The sequence below is a fragment of the Labeo rohita genome, chromosome 16 (assembly GCF_022985175.1).
Source record: "Labeo rohita strain BAU-BD-2019 chromosome 16, IGBB_LRoh.1.0, whole genome shotgun sequence".
NCBI classification, from domain to species: Eukaryota; Metazoa; Chordata; class Actinopteri; order Cypriniformes; family Cyprinidae; genus Labeo; species Labeo rohita.
Genome location: NC_066884.1, coordinates 24,008,917 through 24,033,193, shown reverse-complemented (window position 1 = coordinate 24,033,193; position 24,277 = coordinate 24,008,917). Strand labels below are relative to the sequence as shown.

Below are 24,277 nucleotides of genomic sequence, written 5' to 3'. Positions count from 1 at the left end.
ATGTAGAAATCCCCTCCTTTTCCTCAAAGGAATATATCAGTCGGATGGGGTAGAAAGCGAAAGCGTGCATTGGCGAAATCCCCTAGTTTTCCTGAAAGGAATATATAATTAATGGGGGCATTTCTGTATGCTGGCTATAAAGGCATCCTCCATACGCACAGCATAGACTACGTTTGAAAATAAAGAAACAGCGAAGTAAAGTCTGTGTAGCACTTTCAGGTACGTTTGAGCTTCTGAAATTCTATCTTACTCCAAATTGTTTAATCCAGCTGTCATGTCATTGTTTTGTTATATGATATCGCATCTCGAATGTTTGCTATGTTTCGGGTTAACTCGCACCATAATCATTTGATTTTTTTTTTTTTTTTTTTTTAACAATGTACTAAAGTGTTGTTATAAACCTGACAAACTGTTAGACAAGAGGAGGATTTGCTAGTTTCTTACTCAGGTACTGAATATTTACAGGTAGGTTTAAAAACGATAGTAAAAAGGAATGCTTGGGTGTGCAATGCACATGTATGGATATATTAGGTGGGCAGTATGCCTAGACCCAGTACCATTAGCTCTTAGTTTCAGAAAACTGGAATACGAAAACAAGCATTTTAGTTAAAGTACTAGTTAATATTATGAATGCCTGGGAATCAAAAACAAAAGGTTACAACTTGGAGATTCTTCTGCGCATTCCATATAGACCTAACTACATCAAAATGTTCTAAAGAAGATTGCTTTAGGGAAGAGCGCTTTTCACTCTGTAACGAGTGAAAATGTTGTGGCTCCTTTAAGAGCAGAGCTCTGTTCGGTGAACAGTCTGCAGCCGCAGATGCCACGAGTACCGCCTGTGTGCGGGTGCGATGGTTTTGCTCATTTAAGTTGTCTTCTTTTGCTGAGTAACGCTGTTGCCAGGAGAATAAAGTTCAAGATGTGGAATGCGACCTGTGTGTGGGTTGGCTGATTTCTGCTGCAACTTGAGTTAGGCGAGCTATCCTTTAGCCTTGCTACAACTCCAATGATAGAAGCTGCTGCAGACAGACTTTGAGTCTGTGCTAGATGGTGACATGTAAAGCTTGATGCATTGGCTTCTTTAATGCACTGCATGCTCTATCAAAGCAACATCTGACTTGCTGTCATGAAGTACTTTTATATGTTATATGTATATGTAATATATAATATGTAAGGCTTAGAATCTCAGAATGTGAGAGGGAACATTCCTCTCACAGAACCAAGCACATTTACCAACTCTATAAGGAAAGACAAGACCAGGAACAAGAGAAACACAGAGCATTAAATGCACAAAGAATATGTCTATCAAGAAAGATGGGAAAAGAAAACAGAAACACACAAAAACAAAGAACTCATAATTGGCGACAGAGTATTAGCATTATGTGCTGATACTGAAAAAATAGCACTCTTGTTTGATGTTGCTAATTAATCACTGATTGCCTTACTCGTTGCCTTACAACATTTTTCTTTGTCAAGATTCAATATATATATTTTTTTCCTTTGAAATAGTTTTTGGGTTGTGAATTTAAATGGATTAAACCGTAATACTTCCAATAACTCCAAATGTTTTGCTAAAGACGTCAACAGCATGGTTTAATGACACAATATCATTAATTTTCTTTCTTTTTGTGTTTCAGTATGGCAGCTGAAATGAGACTGTTCCAGTTATCAGAGTAATTTTTTCTTTAATCTAGTCTCTATTCACAAAATATTGCTGTTATTATTTGTAAAAATTATTATTATTATTTTATTATTATTATTATTATTATTTTAATTAGATTTCTTATTCCATATCTTCACTCAGTGTTGAGGATTTGCAGTATGTGGAGGCAGTTGTTGGGCCTCTGAGTGAAGGAATTGTCTCCATCTCTAACATCTGCAAGTCTCTCTTGGATGCTCAGATTGATCAAACCACTGGCATGTGCTACAATTACGAACAAATCAGGAGACATATTGAGCATGCTGAGCAGTGCCTGAAAAAATCTGAGACAGTGATTAAAGAAAAACTGGGGTATTTGGATGAATGCATGGAGCAACTTATTCAAGAAAAAGAAAATGCTGAGCAGCAGAAGAAGGAAAAATGTATGGCCAAGGATAAATTACATACTGAGAAGAACTCTGCTGAAGAATCATTAAAAAATTACAAAGCAGCTTTGGAGCAGGCAGAAAAAAATCTAGAATCAGCAAAATATGCCTTAAAAGTACATCAAGACAGGAAGAGCTCAGGTGAAGGGGTAACAACTACAGGGGCAGCACTGCTTGCATTACCGGTTATTGGATGGATTGCTGGTGAGAAATCCTCTTCGATCCACAACTACCATATATCATCATCCTAAAGAGTGCAACTAATCATCATTTGTGGCTGATATGATTTCTTGCTTTTTTCTAGGTCCAATCATGATCTGTGAGGGAGCACGTGTAACTAATGAAGCTTCAAAGGATATCAGGGTTGCTGAAGATGAGCTTAAGAAAAATGAGTCTCAGGTGAATGAGAGCAGCATGAAAGTGTCTAATTACCGATCCAGGATCTCTAGCATACAGAATGAGATTGAAGAGACTGATAAGGTGCTGCATAAAAATGAGAGGAAGGTTAAAGAGGTGAAGCAGCATCTAGAGGTCACAGCTGATATTCAACAAATGGTCAGAAGAGCTGTGAACCTACTGAGTGTTCTTACTGGAAGAGTCACTGTACTGGAGAAACAAACACAACGTTTCATCCTCTGGCAGCCTGTGATAAAAGCCATGGAAGATGCGGTGAAGGCGGCAGGAAATATTGCAGAGAATCGGCTCCTCTACAGTCAGGGTGCATCAGTCCTCATAAATACTTTAAGGGAGAACGTTGGAGGACTACAGACTTTATGCAACTCACCCAGTAATTCTGAATATGACAGCTATTACTGATCACCATCATCTAATTGTACAATGCATATATGTAGGGGGCCAAGAAACAAACGACAATGAGACATTAAAGTGATATTTCATAATAAAAGCATGACATGACAATGAACAACCCCAAAAGAATTAGTGTGAATCAACTGTACATATCTGTGTGATCAGAACTTTTAACAATAAAGCAATTATTGTTTATGTATTATGATGAACATTTTATTTTACATTTTAAGCTATTTGATTTTTGTTATTAAAAAAATAATTAATAATTAAGTTTAATGTGCATTTTAATAACAAATATGACACTTATTGAAACAAAATAAGGAATATGACACTACTATTAATAAGCAATTTTACAATCAGCATGATAAAGTAAGAACAGTGATTAAGTAAGTTGATTATTTCAAGTATTATTTTCAAGACAGGCAGAGTAACTTTTTAGCAAGTAAATCACTTACAAAGAATAATAAAAAGTGACCAGCAGATGGAGACAGACATTACGTGTTTTACACAGAACAATTCTTTCTTTCTTTCTCTCTTTCTTTCTTTCTTTCTTTAACATTCAGTGTAAGTTTAACCAGTGTTACAGTGAAATAATTTAAAATAGCACACTGTACCATACATGTCTTACAGTAATATTGATTAGTAGAATAACACTGCTAAACAGGTTTGAAAAAGGCTGTAATGCCTCTTTGGGTTTCGATCATTACTTAATATACTTAATAAACAAATTTATTATTGAATTATTTATTTTGATTATTCAATTCTTTATTATATATTGAAATATGCTGAATAATATTTTGTGTTACTATGCTCCAATGTATTGAAATTTCTTTCAATATAGTGGAACATAGTAATAATAAATTATATTTTTGTCACGTATTTTTCAATATATATATTCAATATATAATATGAATTTAATATAATTATAATATAAAGTTATTATAATTAATATAGCCTATATTAATATACTGTACTATGTAATATACTATGTTATTTAATTTTCAGTAATATACTTCATAATATATACATGTAATAAAATGATATTGTGTGTGTGTTTGTATGTAAATTTATTTGAACATGTATGTATATATATATATATATATATATATATATATATATATATATTCACATTTGATGGGAACACATCCATTCAATATATTATGAGGAAAATATACATTGTGATATGTGTATTTATTACATAAAGTACTCAGTCAATTAAGTCATAAATGTCCAAACTCATGTTTCACCCACCATGTTGCCATGACTTTAGCAAGACATCCAACTGTCCAAAAATCCAAAACTTTTAATATTTGTTTTTCGTAAAATCAAATGTGTAAATATGCAAACAATAAAGTGAGATAGTATGTGTTCAGCTTTATATACGCCCAAGCATTAACTGTTATATTAATTGAGTGTTTCAATAAAGCTACAGTTTTTGTCTTGATTTACTATATATGTATTTTGCATATGTATATACAGTATGAGTATATTTCATGACTATATTGCAATATATTAAAAAAAAAGTTAAGCATTATAGTTTCATAGTTTCACACAAATGTATTATTTGATATATCACATTATAGTTACTATTATATTTCCATATATTTTTGTATTGTTTTTTTGGTTTTCAGGTAACACATTTAGTAACAAAGAAATGAGCGCATATCAAACTGCAATGGGTTTTCTTAAGCACACAAGCTTCAACCATTTTTTTGTAGCCTATACTTATATTTCCTCAATTATGCAGCTGTGATGTAATTGTTGATGGTCCCATTGTCAGGTGTTCATGTTTTTATCCCCTTAATGATAGTATATGGCAATGGAGAAAATATCATTTATGTGTATATTGTATATACTGTATATATTAAAATATATAGCTACAAAAATAGAGGTGCACTCAGATTAGAAAAAATTACACAGTGATACAGTACACATATTCAAAAAGAAATGCAATTTAGAGCCACTGCATCAGTTTAAAAGCTAAAAACCTCTGGAATAATATTCATTGAAAGTTAGATAATCAGTATAAGTTTAATAAAGACATGAATGCAGAAGCAAATATGCCTCTTCTGTGTTCTGAAAACACAAAGGAAATAGCAAACACATTGAATCCAATGAATTTCCTGTGATATTCTCCCATCAGGCAAAAAGTAGAGAGGGAGTTCACGTCACTGCTCTATTACACCGTGACTCTTTTTAAAATAACGTCTGCATACTCATTAACTAACACTAGATTTGCTTCTGCCCTCTCTCTCCTGGCCTTCATTCTTCTCTTTTTCATTAAGAAATGGATGGTGAAGGTCACAGCCATCAGACCCAAACTGCTGAGTAGCAGTACCAATCCAAGAGCCAGAAGGTGTGACAGACCACTGTTCTTGTACTCCAGATGATCCCACAAACCCACCAACACAACACTCAAACCAACCAGAGTGCCCCAAACCCCAAAGGCCAACATACAGGAGCCACAGGACAGCTCTGCTCCCCCCGTCACCACTGTGACACCTGCCACAGAAACCAATCCATTTAGTAACTTCACAGTTTCAGACTTTGGATCATATTTCACTATTTGGGTGGGGTTTGAATCAGCTGAAGGGTTCACGGGTGTTGCCATCATTAATGAGCTTCACAGAAGTAAGCTGCATGTCTGTCCTGTTGATGTACAATTTTTTGAACTCCTTAAATATTGATGATTTTAACAAAATAAAGATTTTCCAGGTTGTGCTTCTTCAGTAGTTGTCCTTCTTATCTCTTCTCATAGGGATTTGTCAGTCATTTCTATACTCCTATCAATTATGCAAAAGCACAGAATATACATCAGCATATTTGAACCCTTTCCAACAATGACTGTGTATACACACACAAACTTCACAGCAACCTGTCAAAATAAAAGTACGGATTAATGTGTAACAGAAATATTGTATTACATATTTAAATACAAGACAACTGGACAATTTAAATAAAATAAATGCTAAAAGTAAATATTACAACAGGGCTCTCCAAAACAACATTTCCTCACTAAAGCTCTCATCTTTGACAAAGTCAATCATTTATTTTAACTATCATATTCAATTAATGACTGAACAGTGGCTTGTTACTTATAGAGAGAGCATGAGCTAATTGAATAGATTATCTTTGTTATCGTACAAGTACAATATAATTTAGTTTGAAACTTCCAAATTGATACTAAAGCTCAAAAATACAAATAATTTAAAATGGCAGTTTAAAATTTTCAATTATAAAAAGTTTGCAGCAGCATTAAAACTAACCGGTACAATCAGAAAACAATGTAATTAAAACAAGGGGTGAATTTATTATTCCATGTACATTTGAGGTTAATGTGTATACAATATACAGAATATATGGTCAGCCTAAGGCATTGAAGATAAAAAAAAAGCTAATGTTTCCTTTCCTCTCCCCAAGATGGCAGTGGAAGTCTTAATATGGATATCCTTTCCCCCCTGTGTTGCATCATACTGTGAAAGGAGATTCAGCTTTTATTTGTTTTGCAGGCATGAATTATGAGTAGATGTAGGTCAGATGAGTCCACATAAAGGTGTGCCGTATGGGTAAAGTTACAGTATTAGACAGGCATATAACCCCCCACACTTGATATATCTGAAACTTGATTTGAAATGTCTTCTTAGTAAGTAGTAATTAAGTAATAATTTCATTGTGGATTTATGGCCTGTAGCTTCATTGAAAGCTGTCTGGGCTTGCTTATGTAAACACTACTGTATATAAATAACAGTTACTCATCTGAATGTAACCACTGTTAACTGGAGTTTGCTTAACAATTTTATCTGAAAATTACCTTTATCTGTCTTTTCTTGTTTTATTTATTTTAATTATAAGTACAAGTAAAATTATCCCCAGATTACAAAAGGAAAAGGAAGGGAAGGGAACGCAATTGTGCCCTGAGTTGAAAATAAATATTAGTTACAACTGGATGTTTGTCCAGACCTTTTTAAATCTTGCATTACATGATGTTTAAATGTAATTAGCAGTAAGCTGCTGTTGATAAAGATTGTCAACTGCAAAAGTGTGGCTTATTATACAAGACTTATGCTTGTGGTATAAAAACTAATAGGATGTAGTGCAGCTCTTATAGCCTTAGTCATCTGCTGATAATACATGGTTGTGTCTGTGTGTTTGCCTTGTACATGTCAAAACTGAGAAGTTGGTCTCTTTAGACAAGGAGGTTTTAAACAGCTTAAGGGTCTGTGAAAGATTTCAGAGAAAATGTGTTACAAAAGCTTTGTTAATAATGTTAATATTATTTTCCAGCTCAAGTATTAAATCTAAATATTTTCATTGGCTTTAGTACAATGACAGCATAAATGTAAATTATTGTTATTTGTCAGTAGCACCATTTTCTTTAATGAAGAGGGGATCTTTAAAGTTTGATTTGAGGGGTCTTTAGTATCCAAAAAAAGTTTGAGAACCCCTGTGTGCTACGATTCAGAGACTTAAAAACTGAATTCATTAGTAATCAATCAAAAAATAGTGAAGGTGTTTTACTTTTTGTGTCATACTTTCTTTGTACTTTGCATTTGGCATTTTCAGGCCAGCATTAGCTTCAGTATGTTTTTTTGTAATTTTTAAAATGATTGTTTCAGTTGTGGCGTTGCTGTTGTGCATTGTACTGTCATCAGAAGCATCTGATATCCTGCAGTGCACAGGAGAGAGACAGAGTGATGGACAGTTCTGCTTCCATATGTCATATGACTTTAAAGATGGTGTCCGTGACTGCGAGACCCAAAGGCTCATTGATGTAAATATTTTATTTTGTAGCATTTTGTTGCTTTTTACTTACTTACTATTTAAGTAAATGCAGTCTTGGGGCGATTACATCCCTATCCCTCAACAGTTTTTTCTGACTATAAGATTGTTAGCTAAAATCTAAAGATGACAGTTTCTATTGTTCTTTTAACATGATGTTTGATAAACAATACATTATGCATAGCGTCAGTGACAAAGTAAATAAAAACGTGTACATACAGTGGGTACGGAAAGTATTCAGACCCCCTTAAATTTTTCACTCTTTGTTATATTGCAGCCATTTGCTAAAATCATTTAAGTTCATTTTTTTCCTCATTAATGTACACACAGCACCCCATATTGACAGAAAAACACAGAATTGTTGACATTTTTGCAGATTTATTAAAAAAGAAAAACTGAAATATCACATGGTCCTAAGTATTCAGACCCTTTGCTGTGACACTCATATATTTAACTCAGGTGCTGTCCATTTCTTCTGATCATCCTTGAGATGGTTCTACACCTTCATTTGAGTCCAGCTGTGTTTGATTATACTGATTGGACATGATTAGAAAAAGCCACACATCTGTCTATATAAGACCTTACAGCTCACAGTGCGTGTCAGAGCAAATGAGAATCATGAGGTCAAAGGAACTGCCTGAAGAGCTCAGAGACAGAATTGTGGCAAGGCACAGATCTGGCCAAGGTTACAAATAAATTCTGCTGCACTTAAGGTTCCTAAGAGCACAGTGGCCTCCATAATCCTTAAATGGAAGACGTTTGGGACGACCAGAACCCTTCCTAGAGCTGGCCGTCCAGCCAAACTGAGCTATCGGGGGAGAAGAGCCTTGGTGAGAGAGGTAAAGAAGAACCCAAAGATCACTGTGGCTGAGCTCCAGAGATGCAGTCGGGAGATGGGAGAAAGTTGTAGAAAGTCAACCATCACTGCAGCCCTCCACCAGTCGGGGCTTTATGGCAGAATGGCCCGACGGAAGCCTCTCCTCAGTGCAAGACACATGAAAGCCCGCATGGAGTTTGCTAAAACCTGAAGGACTCCAAGATGGTGAGAAATAAGATTCTCTGGTCTGATGAGACCAAGATAGAACTTTTTGGCCTTAGTTCTAAGCGGTATGTGTGGAGAAAACCAGGCACTGCTCATCACCTGTCCAATACAGTCCCAACAGTGAAGCATGGTGGTGGCAGCATCATGCTGTGGGGGTGTTTTTCAGCTGCAGGGACAGGACGACTGGTTGCAATCGAGGGAAAGATGAATGCGGCCAAGTACAGGGATATCCTGGACGCAAACCTTCTCCAGAGTGCTCAGGACCTCAGACTGGGCCGAAGGTTTACCTTCCAACAAGACAATGACCCTAAGCACACAGCTAAAATAACGAAGGAGTGGCTTCACAACAACTCCGTGACTGTTCTTGAATGGCCCAGCTGGAGCCCTGACTTAAACCCAATTGAGCATCTCTAGAGAGACCTAAAAATGGCTGTCCACCAACGTTTACCATCCAACCTGACAGAACTGGAGAGGATCTGCAAGGAGGAATGGCAGAGGATCCCCAAATCCAGGTGTGAAAAACTTATTGCATCTTTCCCAAAAAGACTCATGGCTGTATTAGATCAAAAGGGTGCTTCTACTAAATACTGAGCAAAGGGTCTGAATACTTAGGACCATGTGATATTTCAGTTTTTCTTTTTTAATAAATCTGCAAAAATGTCAACAATTCTGTGTTTTTCTGTCAATATGAGGTGCTGTGTGTACATTAATGAGGGAAAAAGAATGAACTTAAATGATTTTAGCAAATGGCTGCAATATAACAAAAAGTGAAAAATTTAAGGGGGTCTGAATACTTTCCGTACCCACTGTATGTTTATTCTTAACTCTGCCATCTCACCATCTTTTGTATCTTTTCTCTCCCTCTTCTGATCAGGAAAAAGTGGCAGATTTCTCTGAAGCTGCTGGAAATGCAAAGTTCATGCCCCCACTTGCAGTGGTAATGGCAAACACAACCATCATACAGACCTGCCCCAGTGCCAGTGTAAGTACATTTGTGTTTTAGCTTTTATGGCCATCAAATTAATTGAATAACCTATAAGCTTTCATTACGTTTTTTTTTTTTTTGTTTGTTTGTTTTAGCAGTTTAGGAAAAAGATGCAGTGCTCTTGTAAGTAACTGATTTACTACTATGTAATAATTTGACTGACTGCATAATCTTTCTAAACATGCCCATTTAATCTACTGTAAACCCAGTTTAGTACATAGTAATATCACGTGACTAATATCATGACTACTAGTATGTGCAATAATAGTATTAACAAAAGTATTAACACATTGACAACATTGTTTTGTAGGTGATAACACTCCTCCGACTACACTTCCTAAAGGTAAGGTCAACTGTTTATGCTAAAAGGAGAAGTCCACTTCCAAAACAAAGATTCACATATAATGTACTCACCCCCTTGTCATCCAAGATGTTCATGTCTTGCTTTCTTCAGTCGTAAAGAAATTATGTTTTTTGAGGAAAACATTTCAACATTTTTCTCCATGTAATGGACTGATATGGTGCCCCGATTTTGAACTTCCAAAATACAGTTTAAATGTGGCTTCAAACGATCCCAAATGCGGTTGTAAACGATCCCAGTCGAGGAAGAAGGGTCTTATCTAGCGTAACGATCGGTTATTTTCAGAAAAATAATACAATTTATATACTTTTTAATGTCAAATGCTCATCTTGACTTGGCTTGACAGTTTTCTAAAGCTTGCGGTCATCTCTGTTGCTTGTGCACCTTTTCCTACCCAATTTCTTCCTTCCAGCCAACTTTGCATTTAATATGCTTTGATTCAGCACTCTGTAAACAGTCACCCCATTCAGTAATGACCTTCTGTGACTTACCCTCTTAGTGGAGGGTGTCAGTGATTGTCTTCTGGGCCATTGCAAGTCAGCAGTCTTCCCCATTATTGTGATTTCAAAGAACAAGAGATACCCAGAATTTATACTGTAGGGATGGACATTCAATGAAACTCAAATGTAAATATTCTAATATTTTGAGATACTGGATTTTTGACTTTCATGAGCTGTAAGCTCTACTCATCAAAATTAAAACAAACAAACAAACAAAAAACTTTAGAAATATTTTGCTTTACATGTAATGAATCTAGAATATATGAAAGTTTCAGTTTTTAAAATAAGTTACAATAAAAAAATGAACTTTTTCATGACATTCTAATTTTATGAGATGCACCTGCACTGTAAAAAATCCAACTTGCAAAAAGTTTGAATAACTTAAATCTGTTAGTTAACTGGACATTAAAACTAAAAAAAGTTGACTTAATAAGCGGAAATAAGTTGGTTCAAAAATTGTCAGACCAACTTAGTTTGAACTGTTGACTGGACATGCACATGCAAGTTTACAAGCACACATGTTGGTTTGGTGGTTGGAGCATGCGCGCTGTAACATGCAGACGTTGGAACACATGAAATGATAGCGCCATTTTGATCGTCGGTCAAAGATGCAGCACGAGATCACAAACAATTTCATCAACCTTTCAAACTGCATCGTTCAAAGTAAGTATCTTTATTTATTTCATTATATTTATTATATTGGTATAGTGTTTGTAAAACGTCAGTGTGATCATTAAGCATTGTTTGCGACATGCAAATATTTCTACTGTTCAGAGTTTTTAATGGCAGTAAAATGTACAGTTGTCTTTTGACCTGGTTTTAAAAGTCATAAGTAATAGTGTCACTGGTCAAGCTTGTTATTTTAATGCAAGTTTGCATGAACGTTCTCATTAAGGAGAAAATATGTCTTAATTCCGGTTTTATATATTGAAAATCTAACTTAATGTTTTGCAGTCCTGGTTTTATTTACTACAGTTATCGGAAATAATGTGCGAGTAGTCATATAGACTTAACTGTAATGTAATCGTGTTGTTTATTACATCACAGAAAAACATTATAAAGTGTACTTGTTAGATTAATACCGTGTACAACGAGACACAACACACAATATGAATCCATTATAATCAGTGCATGCAGCGCGACTCTACAAATGTCTTGTTCTTAATTAGTTTATTTTCTTTTGTCGTGTCCGGTTTAGACATTGTATAAGACTCTGTGTATTGTGCTTAAAACTTTTACAGTGGGCGCGATACTAATCGATTTTTCCCATCGCCCCGGATGCAACAACAGGCCATCCAGTTAGATATTTGACATTTTAGATGACTGTCAAGAGCTGCTGTTACACAGAATGACCTGATGGTGGTGACAAAGCACAGAAAACGAACTTCACTCTAGCATTTAACACAAGATTCGTAAGCAGGACTGAGGAATGGGTCAAAACGCAATTTTGGTCTAGGACTTTTGGTAACATGAACAATAAATCCGTATCACAAGAACACCAGTATTATAATGCGAACTTTTATTTTTAAAAGAATTTGCATAACGGTTTAAAAGGGAAAAAAAAAAAAATATATATATATATATATATATATAAAGTACTGGTGTTCTGTTTGTATTCTCTCTTGAAAATAGTTTTAGATTGTTGGTGTACATCATTTTTGCCTTTTTTGGGTTTCAGAGATCAACACATGCAATGTAAAATTTAGTAGAGGAACTAAAGAAGAGGACTGAAAAGATCCTTATCAGTCAGAAAATGAGATTGTGTCCCCTGTCTCTTCCTAATGAGGTTAAAGTATTAGTCCTAACAGGAAGTATTTAGCTGTAGTCATCTTTATAATTGAGATTTTTGTGATGTTTTTATGTTTGTTGAACAATTTTATAACCAAAACTTTTTTCTCTCATCACATAGGTAATGAGTTCAAAAACATTACCAACATTGACCTCCTCAGTAACATTCAGCTCATCATTACACCAACATACACCACAACTTCTGAAATTGTACAGAGCAAGACAGGGGGCTTTTGAAAAATAGATGGAAGATCTTCTTGACATGCGTGATCAACAGGTAACATGTTAATGACATCCATGTGTAATCTCTAAACTGTATGATTTATCAGAGCCCTTTTGTGTTTTAACTTCAGAAAATAGCGTTGTCTCACTGTAACACTACACAACATCTCTTAATCAATTATTTTTATTTGGTACCCATTTTTCAGACCTCAAATATTGTGAATCACAGAAATATTGTGAATCTCCCTGAAGATCCTGCATTGTTTATAAAATGTCTGGTGAGTATGTATCAATAATTTGTCTGCAGATATAAAGCCTCGACAACATCTTGCCACATAACCTTAATAGAAATAAAGGGTAGCAAATCTTTACATTGTGAGGAAATTAATTACGATTTGATTTCATTTTTGATTTTAGGATGATTGAATTTAGCATTAATCATTCAATTAAATTCAATAAACAGTTCTGTATGATCATTATGATGATTAATGACAGCCTCATTGACAGTCATCATTCACTTATATTCTGTAAATGATAAATTATGCAATGCAATGTAAATTAGCATTATTAAAAGAATATGCAACCTTTTATCATGTATTTAGCTTTATATTATGTCTAACTCATGTTACAGTCCAATCATTGGAATACAAAGATATGAAGCATGTGTTCGGTGATTTGGTTGTTTCATATAATTAGTTGTTTTTCAGGGAAAAAAACAAAAAGATATAAAACTGAGATCAGCTGATAATGATGTGTTCATTGTTTCATTAGGACACAGGACACATCTCCAGCAGACAGACAGACCAGAGGGATGAAAATGGGAATTCCTGTTATAACGGAGGATGATGTCGCCCCTAGCACACTGCCTACCTTTACAAACTTTGCTGTTGTTTTGGAGGAGGTCATTGTTCTGAAAGACATTTCAGACCTACTATCTGCTGTTGCTTACCTGTTTGGCCTTATCTTCTCCTTGGATTTTTAATACCTAAAAGAACTCAAATATACTTTTGAGGTAATTGAGAAAGCGTTTATGGAAATGGGCACTCACTGCTCTGCAAAGGTACAGTCCCTGAAAACTAAACTCTTGCTGTGAACGTTGAAGTCTTGGTGTGACCATCTTTTGAATTACATATTAGCATCTTACTGTAAAAATGTTAAGGGATTGTTAAACTGAACTGTTGAAATGTAAATATAATGTTTTAGAATGTCATTTTTATTTAATTTTTGTTTTATTATTGATTGTGCATTTATTTAATTATTTTTTCATCTTTTCAGATTCTTTATTAATTGTGCCATATATTTGTTTTGTGGACCAGGGTCACATATCTGAACAGTAAATTTAATCACAAATGCAAAAATTCAAACTAAATATTTAGAATGACATTTACTCTGCAAAAAATAGCACTCAGCAACTACGTTAATGCATTAGGTTTAGAGAAATACAATTTTTGCAACATTTATTAAAATAGTTAAATCAGACCGTTTATGGCCTGATATTTTACTGTACTCCTAAATGTAACAGAGCTGGCCAACAGTTCCAGTTCTAGTTTCACTGGCTAGTTGTTTTTCTGGGAAACTATTAATCAGCTGATCAGCCTGCCCGTAAACAGTTGTTTTTACATGTTGCCAGTGGCAACAAAACATCACTTTTTGTTTACTTTGTTTATTGCAGTTTTAGTGACATAGTAATATTGACTCCACATGCATGCTTAATGTATCTTTTATGCAAGGAATGTCACAGACATTTATACCATTACCTTTTTATACAAATACATTTACTGCTGAAACCAGGTACATTCTCTCACACCTCATATTTGTCACTGTAATGATAGACTGAAGATATGTTCAGGCCATATATGGTAATATAGGGAGTAGCTCACACCTGGTGTCATGCGCAGATTGTACGGCGGTTCAGAGGAGAATCGCAGCATAGAGTGAGTGTATGTTGAACCATTGCCCAGTTGTTAATAAATGGACTGAAGTGGAAAACACCTGTATCGCCTAATCTATATGCCATCCTAACATTGCAGTAACAACAATAATACAGACAAATGTCACTGTAAACCAGTCCTGGGAATTCCCATGTGATTTTAGCTCAACTCAGTTCAGTTCACAGCTGTAGGTTCTCAACATCAGAAGTGTCATCAGCCAATAATGTGCCAGTAAGATCACCTCACTTCAGAACAGGAAATGATGCAGGGGTGCACTGTAATAACCCCATGGTGCAGGACTGTCTGCCACTCACATTCCAAAGGAATACTATTTTCTCCACTTCTAACAAGCAAAGTAATTATCAGTTGAAATTCAATTCCCATCATGTTGTTATAAAACAAACCTCTGTGCAGTGTGAAGCTAATACAACATTCATAATGAGATTTTGTAGTTTTATCTTTTTTTCTCTCTTCATCTTCAGAATTTCAGAATTTTTCAAATTAAAATATTTTTTGAAGAAATCCAAAAGCTTTCGGACCCTGCATAAACAGCAACACAACTGACACGTTCAAGTCCCAGAAAGGTATTAAGAACATTTGTCACACAGTCTATTTAAATTATTTCTTTACTACTTTTCTGGGTCATGAACATGGTAGGTGCGTTGCTGTCTGTGCAGGGGGCAGGAAGCTCTCAGATTTCATCTTAATTTGTGTTCCAAAGATGAACGAAGGTGTGGAAATAACATGAGGGTGAGTAATTAATGACAGAATTTTTATTTTTGGGTGAACTATCTATCCCTTTAATTTTATTCCAAGCCTGTGTGACATTTTGTGTGGCACATAAATAGAAATGTTATGCTCTTTTCTGCTCATACAATGAAAGTCAATGGTAATCGTGGAAAAGACGATGAGGGCTATAAAACTTTCCAGTGTACTTCAACTGATTGCACAAAATGACCAAGTTGTATAGATCGACATTCGAGTGACTAACACTCGCAAACAGTGCTTTTTAATAGTTATTTTATGTATCCATTTAACATTTTGTTTGCTATTTTAAACACTTCAGTGTTCTTTGAGGTTATCCATCTCAAAAAACACACAATATCATCAATATCCTCAATCGGTTCTCTATATCGTTTCACCTGGGCTACTCCCATGGCTTTAGCAAAATGATGCCAAGCAGTGATGCCAAGAACCATTTTTGGTTCCCCAAAGAACCTTTCAGTGAACAGTTCCTAAAAGAACCATTTTGAAGAACATTTTCAAAAATCTAAACAACCTTTTTTGACTTTAAAGAACATTTTCTGCATTTGAAAGTTTCCATGGATGTTGAAGGTTCTTCATGGAAACACTTATGCCAATAAAGAACTTTTATTTTTTTAGTGTAGCCTAATATTTGCTAACAGTTTAGTTTTTAACAACACACAAGTATTATTATCACTTCTGATCACCCATTTGGCCTTTACTCTGGTAAGAAGTAAAAATGGTTTTTCACAGCTATGTTATTTAAAGATATGTTTAAAGACCCATTTTAGAACATTGTACACAGGGTGTGGCACCATAAAGAATGTAATGATAATTATCCGCATAGCCATTTGGCCTTGATTTTGCTTGCGTCACAAGAGCAGTAGTTACTCAGTACCTCAGCATACAAAAATAGATGTGAATCTGTGCTAGGTCACATTAATTGTTTGTTTAATGTATCCAATAACAATTAACTAACCATTTCCTAAATATTCCTATGTGTCTCCAGAGGTCTTTACGCATGAGCTTCCTTCAGCAACACAGAAAATGACAAAATAAGTATGGATGTTTTGTTAAGATATTTTATTGACCAGGATGTCCATAAAAGTGCTAAACAATTACCATCCCCTACTCCAGTAAATAGTACTTTCCAGTTGGTTGTAAGACACACACACAAAATGACCAAGCAAAAGTTGACAGAGTTAAATTGTAGGTAGTATGTATTATACTTCCACTGTTTGTTTGAACACAGCCCCATCTCAAACGCTATCTCTGAGTCATTCATTCTCTCTCTCTCTCCCACACACACACACACGCACACATACGCACACACTCTCTCTCTCTGCTTTCACACATGGGTGGTACTTGTGCAGCAAGACCGCAGTTTCCTTAAAGTCTGCAGTCTGCTCATTCAAGCTCTGCCTGTCAATGAAAGCACAACTTTGATCATGCATACCGCTCTGTTATTTGCTGTTTTGTTCCCGTGTCTTTCTTTTAACGACGGAAAGTCGATCGAAGGTAAAACTTTGCATTTTAATTTCATTGGCAACGATAATTCTGAAATTCTAATTTTAATGCTGTAATTAGAGACTTGATTCATTTGAGGAATATCGCCGCAGCAGGTGAAACGTGTGTTGGGATTCGGAGAGAAGGTTCATCCTATGACTTTGACCTGCCCGACGGTGTGGCCGTGAACGTGCAAGACCCTGCGTGTGATGCAGAATGGACCATTGATGTAAGTAACCATTTTTATTTTTAAAATGTGATTAATAAATAATAGCTAAACGAAATGCTAGACAGACAGACAGATAGACAGATAGATAGATAGATAGATAGATAGATTGTAAAGACAGACAGATGGACAGACAGACAGAGATGGGAAGTAGCTGAGTACAAATACTTTGTTGCTGTACTTAAATAGGTTTTCCTACATTTTTACACAAATATCTGTACTTTCTACTTCTTACGTTTTCAAACCAGGCTCGTTAGTTTTACAGTTTTTCTCAGTCGCTTTGGTGCATTTCTCACAACACTATTTACATTTGCACAACATTTACTTTAACCTCCACAACATTTAGTCATTTGTGCACATCATAGTAGCAGTTTCTCATTCCTTCCAACAAATTGCAAATGCTTTTGGACATGCATCAATTGCTTTCATACAACTCTCTGCTGTTTTATAACATTATCATTTGCTTATGTCATGTCAGTCAAAATTAACTAAACTTGTGAATGCTGAATAGTCATTCCATATAAAACTAATAGTCCTCATTTCATTGCTTGAGTCATTACATACAAAAATGTTGAACTAGTTGTCAAAATCTGTCAAGCAAATTTTATAAAAAATTTTTTTTTTTTTTTCCTGAAAATGTCTTCTAAATTGAACAATTTCTGCAAATGTGCATGAATGATTTACAGACCTATGTATGTTGTAGGTTCAGTTCCAATATGTACTGCAATATTGTTTACAATTGTGCACAGCTCTACCCAAAGGGAGTTTATGTTTGTTGTAAATAAGGGTGTATTTATTCGTTTGCACAATGCTTTGAATAAATTAGAATTGCAAAGAGCATATGAAGTAAAAATGTGAAACATACATATTCAGTGTCTTGTACTCAGATACCTCACTAAATACAGTAATGTCTAGCTTTACTGTAGTTTTCAAATGGCTGTGCAAATAGTATATAGTGCTGTCTTGAGCATTTTCAGGAAGTGTCACCAAAATCTGACTTTTTGCATAGGAAAAAATTTACAGAGTAAACTGTCATAATGAAAACATGACAAAGCCATTTGACTATCTTGTTCATAAACAATGGTGTCAGGACTTTTCATCTTGATGACACTGACACTTTCATTGACATGAATACTTGCTTTTGAGGAATGAGCTATCCATTTTGAGCAAGTGACACGCTTTTGCAGGTTATCAACTAGGTTTTGCAGTTTGTACTAATTGTTTTGAGAAATGCATTAACTGTTGTGCAAATGTAAATAGTGTTGTGAGAAATGCACCAAAGCGACTGAGAAAAACTGTAATCTGCATTTGGTGAACCATGGTTACTATAGTTAAACCATGGAAACCACAAATTAACCATGGTTTGCTACACTAACCATAACCATGAAATTTGTAGTAAAACTATGGTTGTGAATTAAAACAGATTCTAATCAATCCGCCAAAAACATGGTTAATTTTAATAAGAGATAAATATGACTCATGATAAAGCAATAACATGTTCAGAATAACAATGTTTATGTAAAGATATTGCCATAATGTCATTTTTATTCTGCTATTTTTGACATTTAGGCAATTTAGAAAATATAGTTTTACTAAATCTATAGTATTTAAGTAATTTTACGATAAAACAACACGTGGTCATAATGTGATACTTTAAATTTAACTAAAATAAAATTATGTTATTGCAAAAAGAATACAATGAGGTGTTTGTTTTGCAAGAAGGTGGATACAGTTCTGTTCATAACAGTAGATGGCTGATGGGAAAAGGGACAGGTACAAGAAAATTAGTGGAAAAAGTAAACACACAATAAGTGAGATGCAGAGAGATATCATGGAAACTAAGATTGAGATTGAGAGACTGAAAAGGAAAATGGAAATTAAGGTGCAGTTCAAGAGAGAACCTTTAATTATTTTGTTTAATTATTAGGTTTTAACCGGTTTTAAATTTGATTACCATACAAAAAACAGGTGGTTTTGTAATTTTTTGTTGGTGAATGGGATGGCCTGGATGAGTGTGAGATTTCACCGGCCTGAAATTTTGTCCCAGTCCTGCCCTGTTCTACATGGTGGTTGTTCAGCCTTGATACATTGATTAGCTAACAAAATGTTAAATGTAAATTATTTTGTATTAATGTGTCAGTATGATGTGAGGTCCAGTTACCAGCGTGACACTAAAACAAGCAGTACTAATGGGTACTTTTTACTTAAGTACATGTCAGAGCTCATACTTCTTTACTTTAACTTGAGTAAAAAAGTGTAGTCAGTACTTCTACTTTTACCAGAGTATTTTAAACAGGAGTATCTGTACTTCTACTTGAGTGAAGGATGTGTGTACATTTGCCATCTCTGCAGACAGATAGATAGATAGATAGATAGATAGATAGATGACAGACAGATGGACAGACAGATGGACAGATAGATAGATAGATTAATAGATAGATAGATAGATAGACAGACAAACAGACAGACAGATAGATAGATAGATAGATAGATGACAGACAGATGGACAGATAGATGGATACATAGATAGATAGACAGAAAGAAAGACAGATAGATAGATGGACAGACAGACACAGACAGACAGATAGATAGATAGATAGATAGATAGATAGATAGATAGATTAGTAAAAGCCCACATGTTGTTAAAGGTTAAAAGCCCAAGTGTAAAAAAAGAAAAAAAACTCAATGTGGTTAAAATGGCCACAACACTATGGCATACATTTCGCACAATGATTCACATAAAGTTCCATAAAAAATTTTCCTTACCACAACTATATAAGGATATATTGAGATTATGTCAGTATAACACCCTCTAGTGGCAATATATATAGACCTAAAAGCAACTTTGAGTAAAAGGACCTCTAGCTACCTGTAAAATGAAAAGTTTTTAGGCCTAGGGACATAAGTCCTGCTGTAGCCTGTTGTAGGTATGTTTTTATGTAATTTTCTGTGTTTTGTCTGATACTATTTGTCACTGACTGTGACAAATTGTTTTGCCTTGTTGCACCAGAAACATTAGTTAAAAGAAGCAAAATAGCAGCAGGTGTTCAGTGTTTGAAAGTTTCATCATGTTTGTCTCACAATTCTCCTCTAGCGAATCTACACCGCAATCCTGGATAGAAATTTAAGATACTTTTCTCATCCCTTCAAAAATTTAAGTCGTTATGGAATCAGTGCGTCTTACTGTCCAGCTTCAGTTAGATACCACGTCTCTTGTCCCGTAAGTTCAGAAACAATTATTTATCTGATCAGAATAGTTTTACTACTTTTTATTTTAAAGATTGTATTTATTACAAAAATAACAATTGAATGCTTTTTGATTCTCTTGTAGACATACACCAAGAACCTCATTTGTTCTTGTGAGTAGTTTTTCACTTGGCATCTCTTTGCTTTGCTCTTTATTTTAACAGAAACTACACACCAATATTAAAATAAAATAACAATGGCATCCAATTGTGTCTCTTGCTTCAGGCACCAATTCAACAGACAGCAATTCCGTTTTTAGCACAATTCTGCCATCTAGAGGTAAACTTTTTTTTAAACATTTGTGATCCCAGACCACAAAACCAGTCAAAAGATCAATGTTTTTGAAATTGAGATTTATACAACACCTAAAAGCTAAATAAATAAGCTTTCCATTGATGTATAATTTGTTAGGATATTTGAAAATCTGGAATCTGAGGGTGCAGAAAAATAAAAAATAACCTTTAAAGTTGTCAAAATGAAGTAATTAACAAAGCATATTACTAATCAAAAATTAAGTTTTGATATATTTACGATTAGAAGTTTACAAAATATCTTCATGAAACATGTTCTTTACTTAATATCCTAATGATTTTTGTCATAAAAGAAAAATCTGTAATTTTGAACCATACACTGTGTTGTTGGCTATTGATACAAATATACTCATGGTTCTTTGGTACTGGTTTTGTTATCCAGGGTCACATTTATTATTTATTTAACATTTAAATTTGAATCATGTTACTAAATCATTTTGCTTATGCACCTCTTTAAAAAATGACTAGGATAAATATGTGGATAAAATATCCAGCATAAACAGCACACATAGCCTAGGTTTTTTTTTTTTTTTTTTTTTTTTTTGTAGTGTAGAGCAAATGTACCTTTGTCTTGGTAAGAAATTTATAGATATAGTACTGCATATATACTGCATCTATGGTGATAGAACAGGGTGCAGCCGTTCAGTAAATCCATGTACTCACTTTTTGTAATATTGTTGCATTTACAGACACATCCTTATCTGCCATGAAAACTGGTTTATCAAAGAGAAAATACTGTAAGTAAAATCTTAATAAATGACCACATTTCCAGCACTGATCAAGCAATAACTTCACAGTAGCTTACTGTCTCTTTACTTAGAAAATTAAAGCAACCTAGAAACAGAAACTTAATTGGGGATGATCATCATTTCATGGCTGCATAACAAGTTTAATGCAAATCACATGCACATTTCTTACCAGACTTCACTGTCCTTGTATGGTTGCGAATCAGAAATTTCACAAAAATAAAAAGAATGTCAGTAGTAATAATTATCCATATCTCATTGGCTGAAGTTATGAAGCCACAAAACAAAAAAATATGAAAAATCTCTAGAGTTGCTGCAGCTTTTGTAAGTCACTACTGCGTGTTCCTGTTTTGCAAGTTTATAAACAGCCACTTCCAGATACAACAATCACATTAAATCACACACACACACACACACACACACACACACACACACACACACACACATATCACATACACACACACACACACACACACACACAACTGTGCACTGGAAAAGGTTCAGTGGTTGAGGAAGCTAGGCTAGAGTTCTGGAGATGGGGGAGGGAATACGGTAGTGCAAGTGGTGTTGTAACAGGAAGTTTACTATAAGAAAAACCATATAAAATGCATTCAAAAAAAGAACACTATAATAAAGCTTGTAAAACATGACCTGATGGGCAGGTAGATTGTGAATCATTAGTGTTATCAGTACTTTTTCAGTGCCTTGTGAAAGTATTCATACCCATTAATTTTTTTCATAGTTTTTTTATGTTGCTGCCTTATGTTAAATTGCTTTAAATTACTTGTTTCCCACATCAATCTGCACTCCATACACCATAATGACAAAGCAAAAACAGAATTGTCACAACTTTGTAAAAAAAAAAAAATTTAAAAAAAAAAAAAAAAGAAATATGTACATTGCATAAGTATTCATACCCTTAACTCAGTACTTAGCTGAAGCATCTTTACAGCCTCAAGTCTTTTTGGGTATGATGAAGCTTTGCATATCAGCATTTGGCAATTATCTACCATTCTTCTCCTCACCTCTTCACTTCTCAGGCTCTGTCAGGTTGGATAGGGGTAGATGAACAGAAATATTTGATTGTGTTCAAGCCCAGGCTGGGACACTCAAGGACATTCAAAAAGTTGTCTATAAGCCACTCTTGATGTGTGCTTAGGGTCATTGTTCTGTTGGAAGGTGAACCTTCTGCCCAGTCTGAGGTTCTGAATGCTCTGGACTGGGTTTTCTTTAAAGCTATCTCTATATTTTGCTGTGTTGTGCTTTCCTTCTACTCTGACGAGCCTCTCAGTCCCTGCCGCTGAAAAACAGCCCCACAGCATGAGGCTGCTACCAGTTTACTTTTAGGATGGTACTCTGCAGGTGATGAGCAGTGCTTAGTTTCCTTCAAACATGATGTTAGAATTGAGGTTATTCAGACCAGAGAATCTTGTTTCTCACAGTCTGAGGGTCCCCTAGGTGATTTTTTGCAAATGCCAAGTGTGAGGAAAAGATTGAGTCTTGCCACACCACCATAAAGCCCAGATGGATGGAGTGTTGCAGTTATGTTGTCCTTCTGTAGGTTTCTCCCATCTGCATATATGATCATGGAGCATGTTTTTTGCTTTGCCATTATAGTGTATGGAATGTAGATTGTTGTGGGAAAAAGTACATGAAAAAACATGAAAAAAATTAAGGGGTATGAATACTTTCACAAGGTACTGTATCATCTCTATACTCTATTAATTATTATTATTATTACTCTTTTGAACCTTGTCATTATCATTAGTGCGTATGCATCATTTTGTTCTAAAAAACTGCCTTTTCATGAAGCCTTTTTCTTAAAGCAAGTGACACCTGTGTGTTGTTTGTATAAATTGATAATTTGGTCAAATGTTCTTCTCTATAGACTGCACCATTGTTGTTGCTGCCACTTTTGTCCCAGTAGTTGTCATTTTGACGTACTTCATCTGCAGGACAAACAGGTATTTAACACACATTTTGCAATAATGCCATGTGCACAAAAACTAAAACTATTTACACCTATAAGATATGCTCTTATCAAAGAAAAGTAGAATTTAGGCTAATCTAAGCTGGCATCTCGAAAAACCAACAGCACTTGATGTGGAGTCATAACTACACATTATACTATGATGTATATTGTATTATTTTATATTATGAAAGCTAATAAAAATGTTTTACCCATTTATTTCCTCCTAGAATGAGAGATGGCACATAATTAACAATACTTCCCTGTCTTCGGTTGGAGAAGTCCATTACCACTAGAGGTCAATGTCCACAAAGTTAATTTCATGTTGTGGCGCTTGTGTTAGACTTGTTAGCCTTTTCTGTTCGCTATCTGTTAGCCTCTTCTGTTTGCTCATGGCTGTGTAAGTTTTGTTTGTTTGTAGTCATCGACATTCTTATTGGGATTTTCTTTTTTATTTAAGTTTTTCCCCTTGTACTTCTTATTTCTTTATTTATTTTATTTGTGTGTGTTTTGTATTATTCTGAAACTGCAATTCAACTTTTTAGAATGACCATTACTCAAGTCTTTGAGTCTGTTGAGTCACAAGCAAGTCAGAACTGTAATGCCAATGCTTAATTAGATATGTGAACGTGTCACACGTGTGTGAACAAGAAGTGCTTTTAAGATTCATGAACCTTTCTTTGACTTGACAATAACATAACAAAGCAACTCAAATCATGGCAAAACAAAAGAGTACAGAATTGTATTTTAAATTATAATAAATATATATTTTTTTGCTAATAACTCAGCAGTTGTGTGATATTCATTCTTGGTTTAAAGGAGAAGTTCACTTCCAGAACAAAAATTTACAGATAATTTGCTCACCCCCTTGTCATCCAAATTCTTTCTTTCTTCAGTCGTTAAGAAATTATGTTTCTTATAGAAAACATTTAAGGAATGTTCTTCATATAGTGGACTTCTATGGTGCCCGCGAGTTTGAACTTCCAAAATGTAGTTTAAATGCAGCTTCAAAGGGCTCTAAATGATCCC

At 34.7% G+C, this 24,277-nt stretch overlaps 3 protein-coding genes across 3 annotated transcripts; 2 read left to right on the top strand and 1 right to left on the bottom strand.

Annotated features, from left to right (window-relative positions):
• The first annotated feature begins 57 nt into the window (after nucleotides 1–57).
• Nucleotides 58–2,995, top strand: LOC127178011 (uncharacterized). The gene is made up of 4 exons (XM_051130620.1): nucleotides 58–219; nucleotides 1,638–1,673; nucleotides 1,805–2,289; nucleotides 2,390–2,995. Exons 2-4 carry the CDS (start codon nucleotides 1,639–1,641, stop codon nucleotides 2,899–2,901), a joined length of 1,032 nt encoding a protein of 343 aa, XP_050986577.1. The 5' UTR covers nucleotides 58–219; nucleotide 1,638; the 3' UTR covers nucleotides 2,902–2,995.
• A 2,076-nt stretch (nucleotides 2,996–5,071) lies between these two features.
• On the bottom strand, nucleotides 5,072–5,503 carry LOC127178624 (transmembrane protein 100-like). Its single transcript, XM_051131600.1, has one exon. The coding sequence runs from the start codon at nucleotides 5,501–5,503 to the stop codon at nucleotides 5,072–5,074; it is 432 nt and encodes a 143-aa protein (XP_050987557.1).
• A 1,992-nt stretch (nucleotides 5,504–7,495) lies between these two features.
• On the top strand, nucleotides 7,496–23,616 carry LOC127178623 (uncharacterized). The gene is made up of 10 exons (XM_051131599.1): nucleotides 7,496–7,663; nucleotides 9,588–9,695; nucleotides 16,618–16,762; nucleotides 16,867–16,979; nucleotides 20,071–20,196; nucleotides 20,308–20,335; nucleotides 20,448–20,501; nucleotides 21,223–21,270; nucleotides 23,168–23,243; nucleotides 23,479–23,616. The coding sequence occupies exons 1-10, from the start codon at nucleotides 7,496–7,498 to the stop codon at nucleotides 23,495–23,497; spliced, it is 885 nt and encodes a 294-aa protein (XP_050987556.1). The 3' UTR covers nucleotides 23,498–23,616.
• Nucleotides 23,617–24,277: the final 661 nt, after the last annotated feature.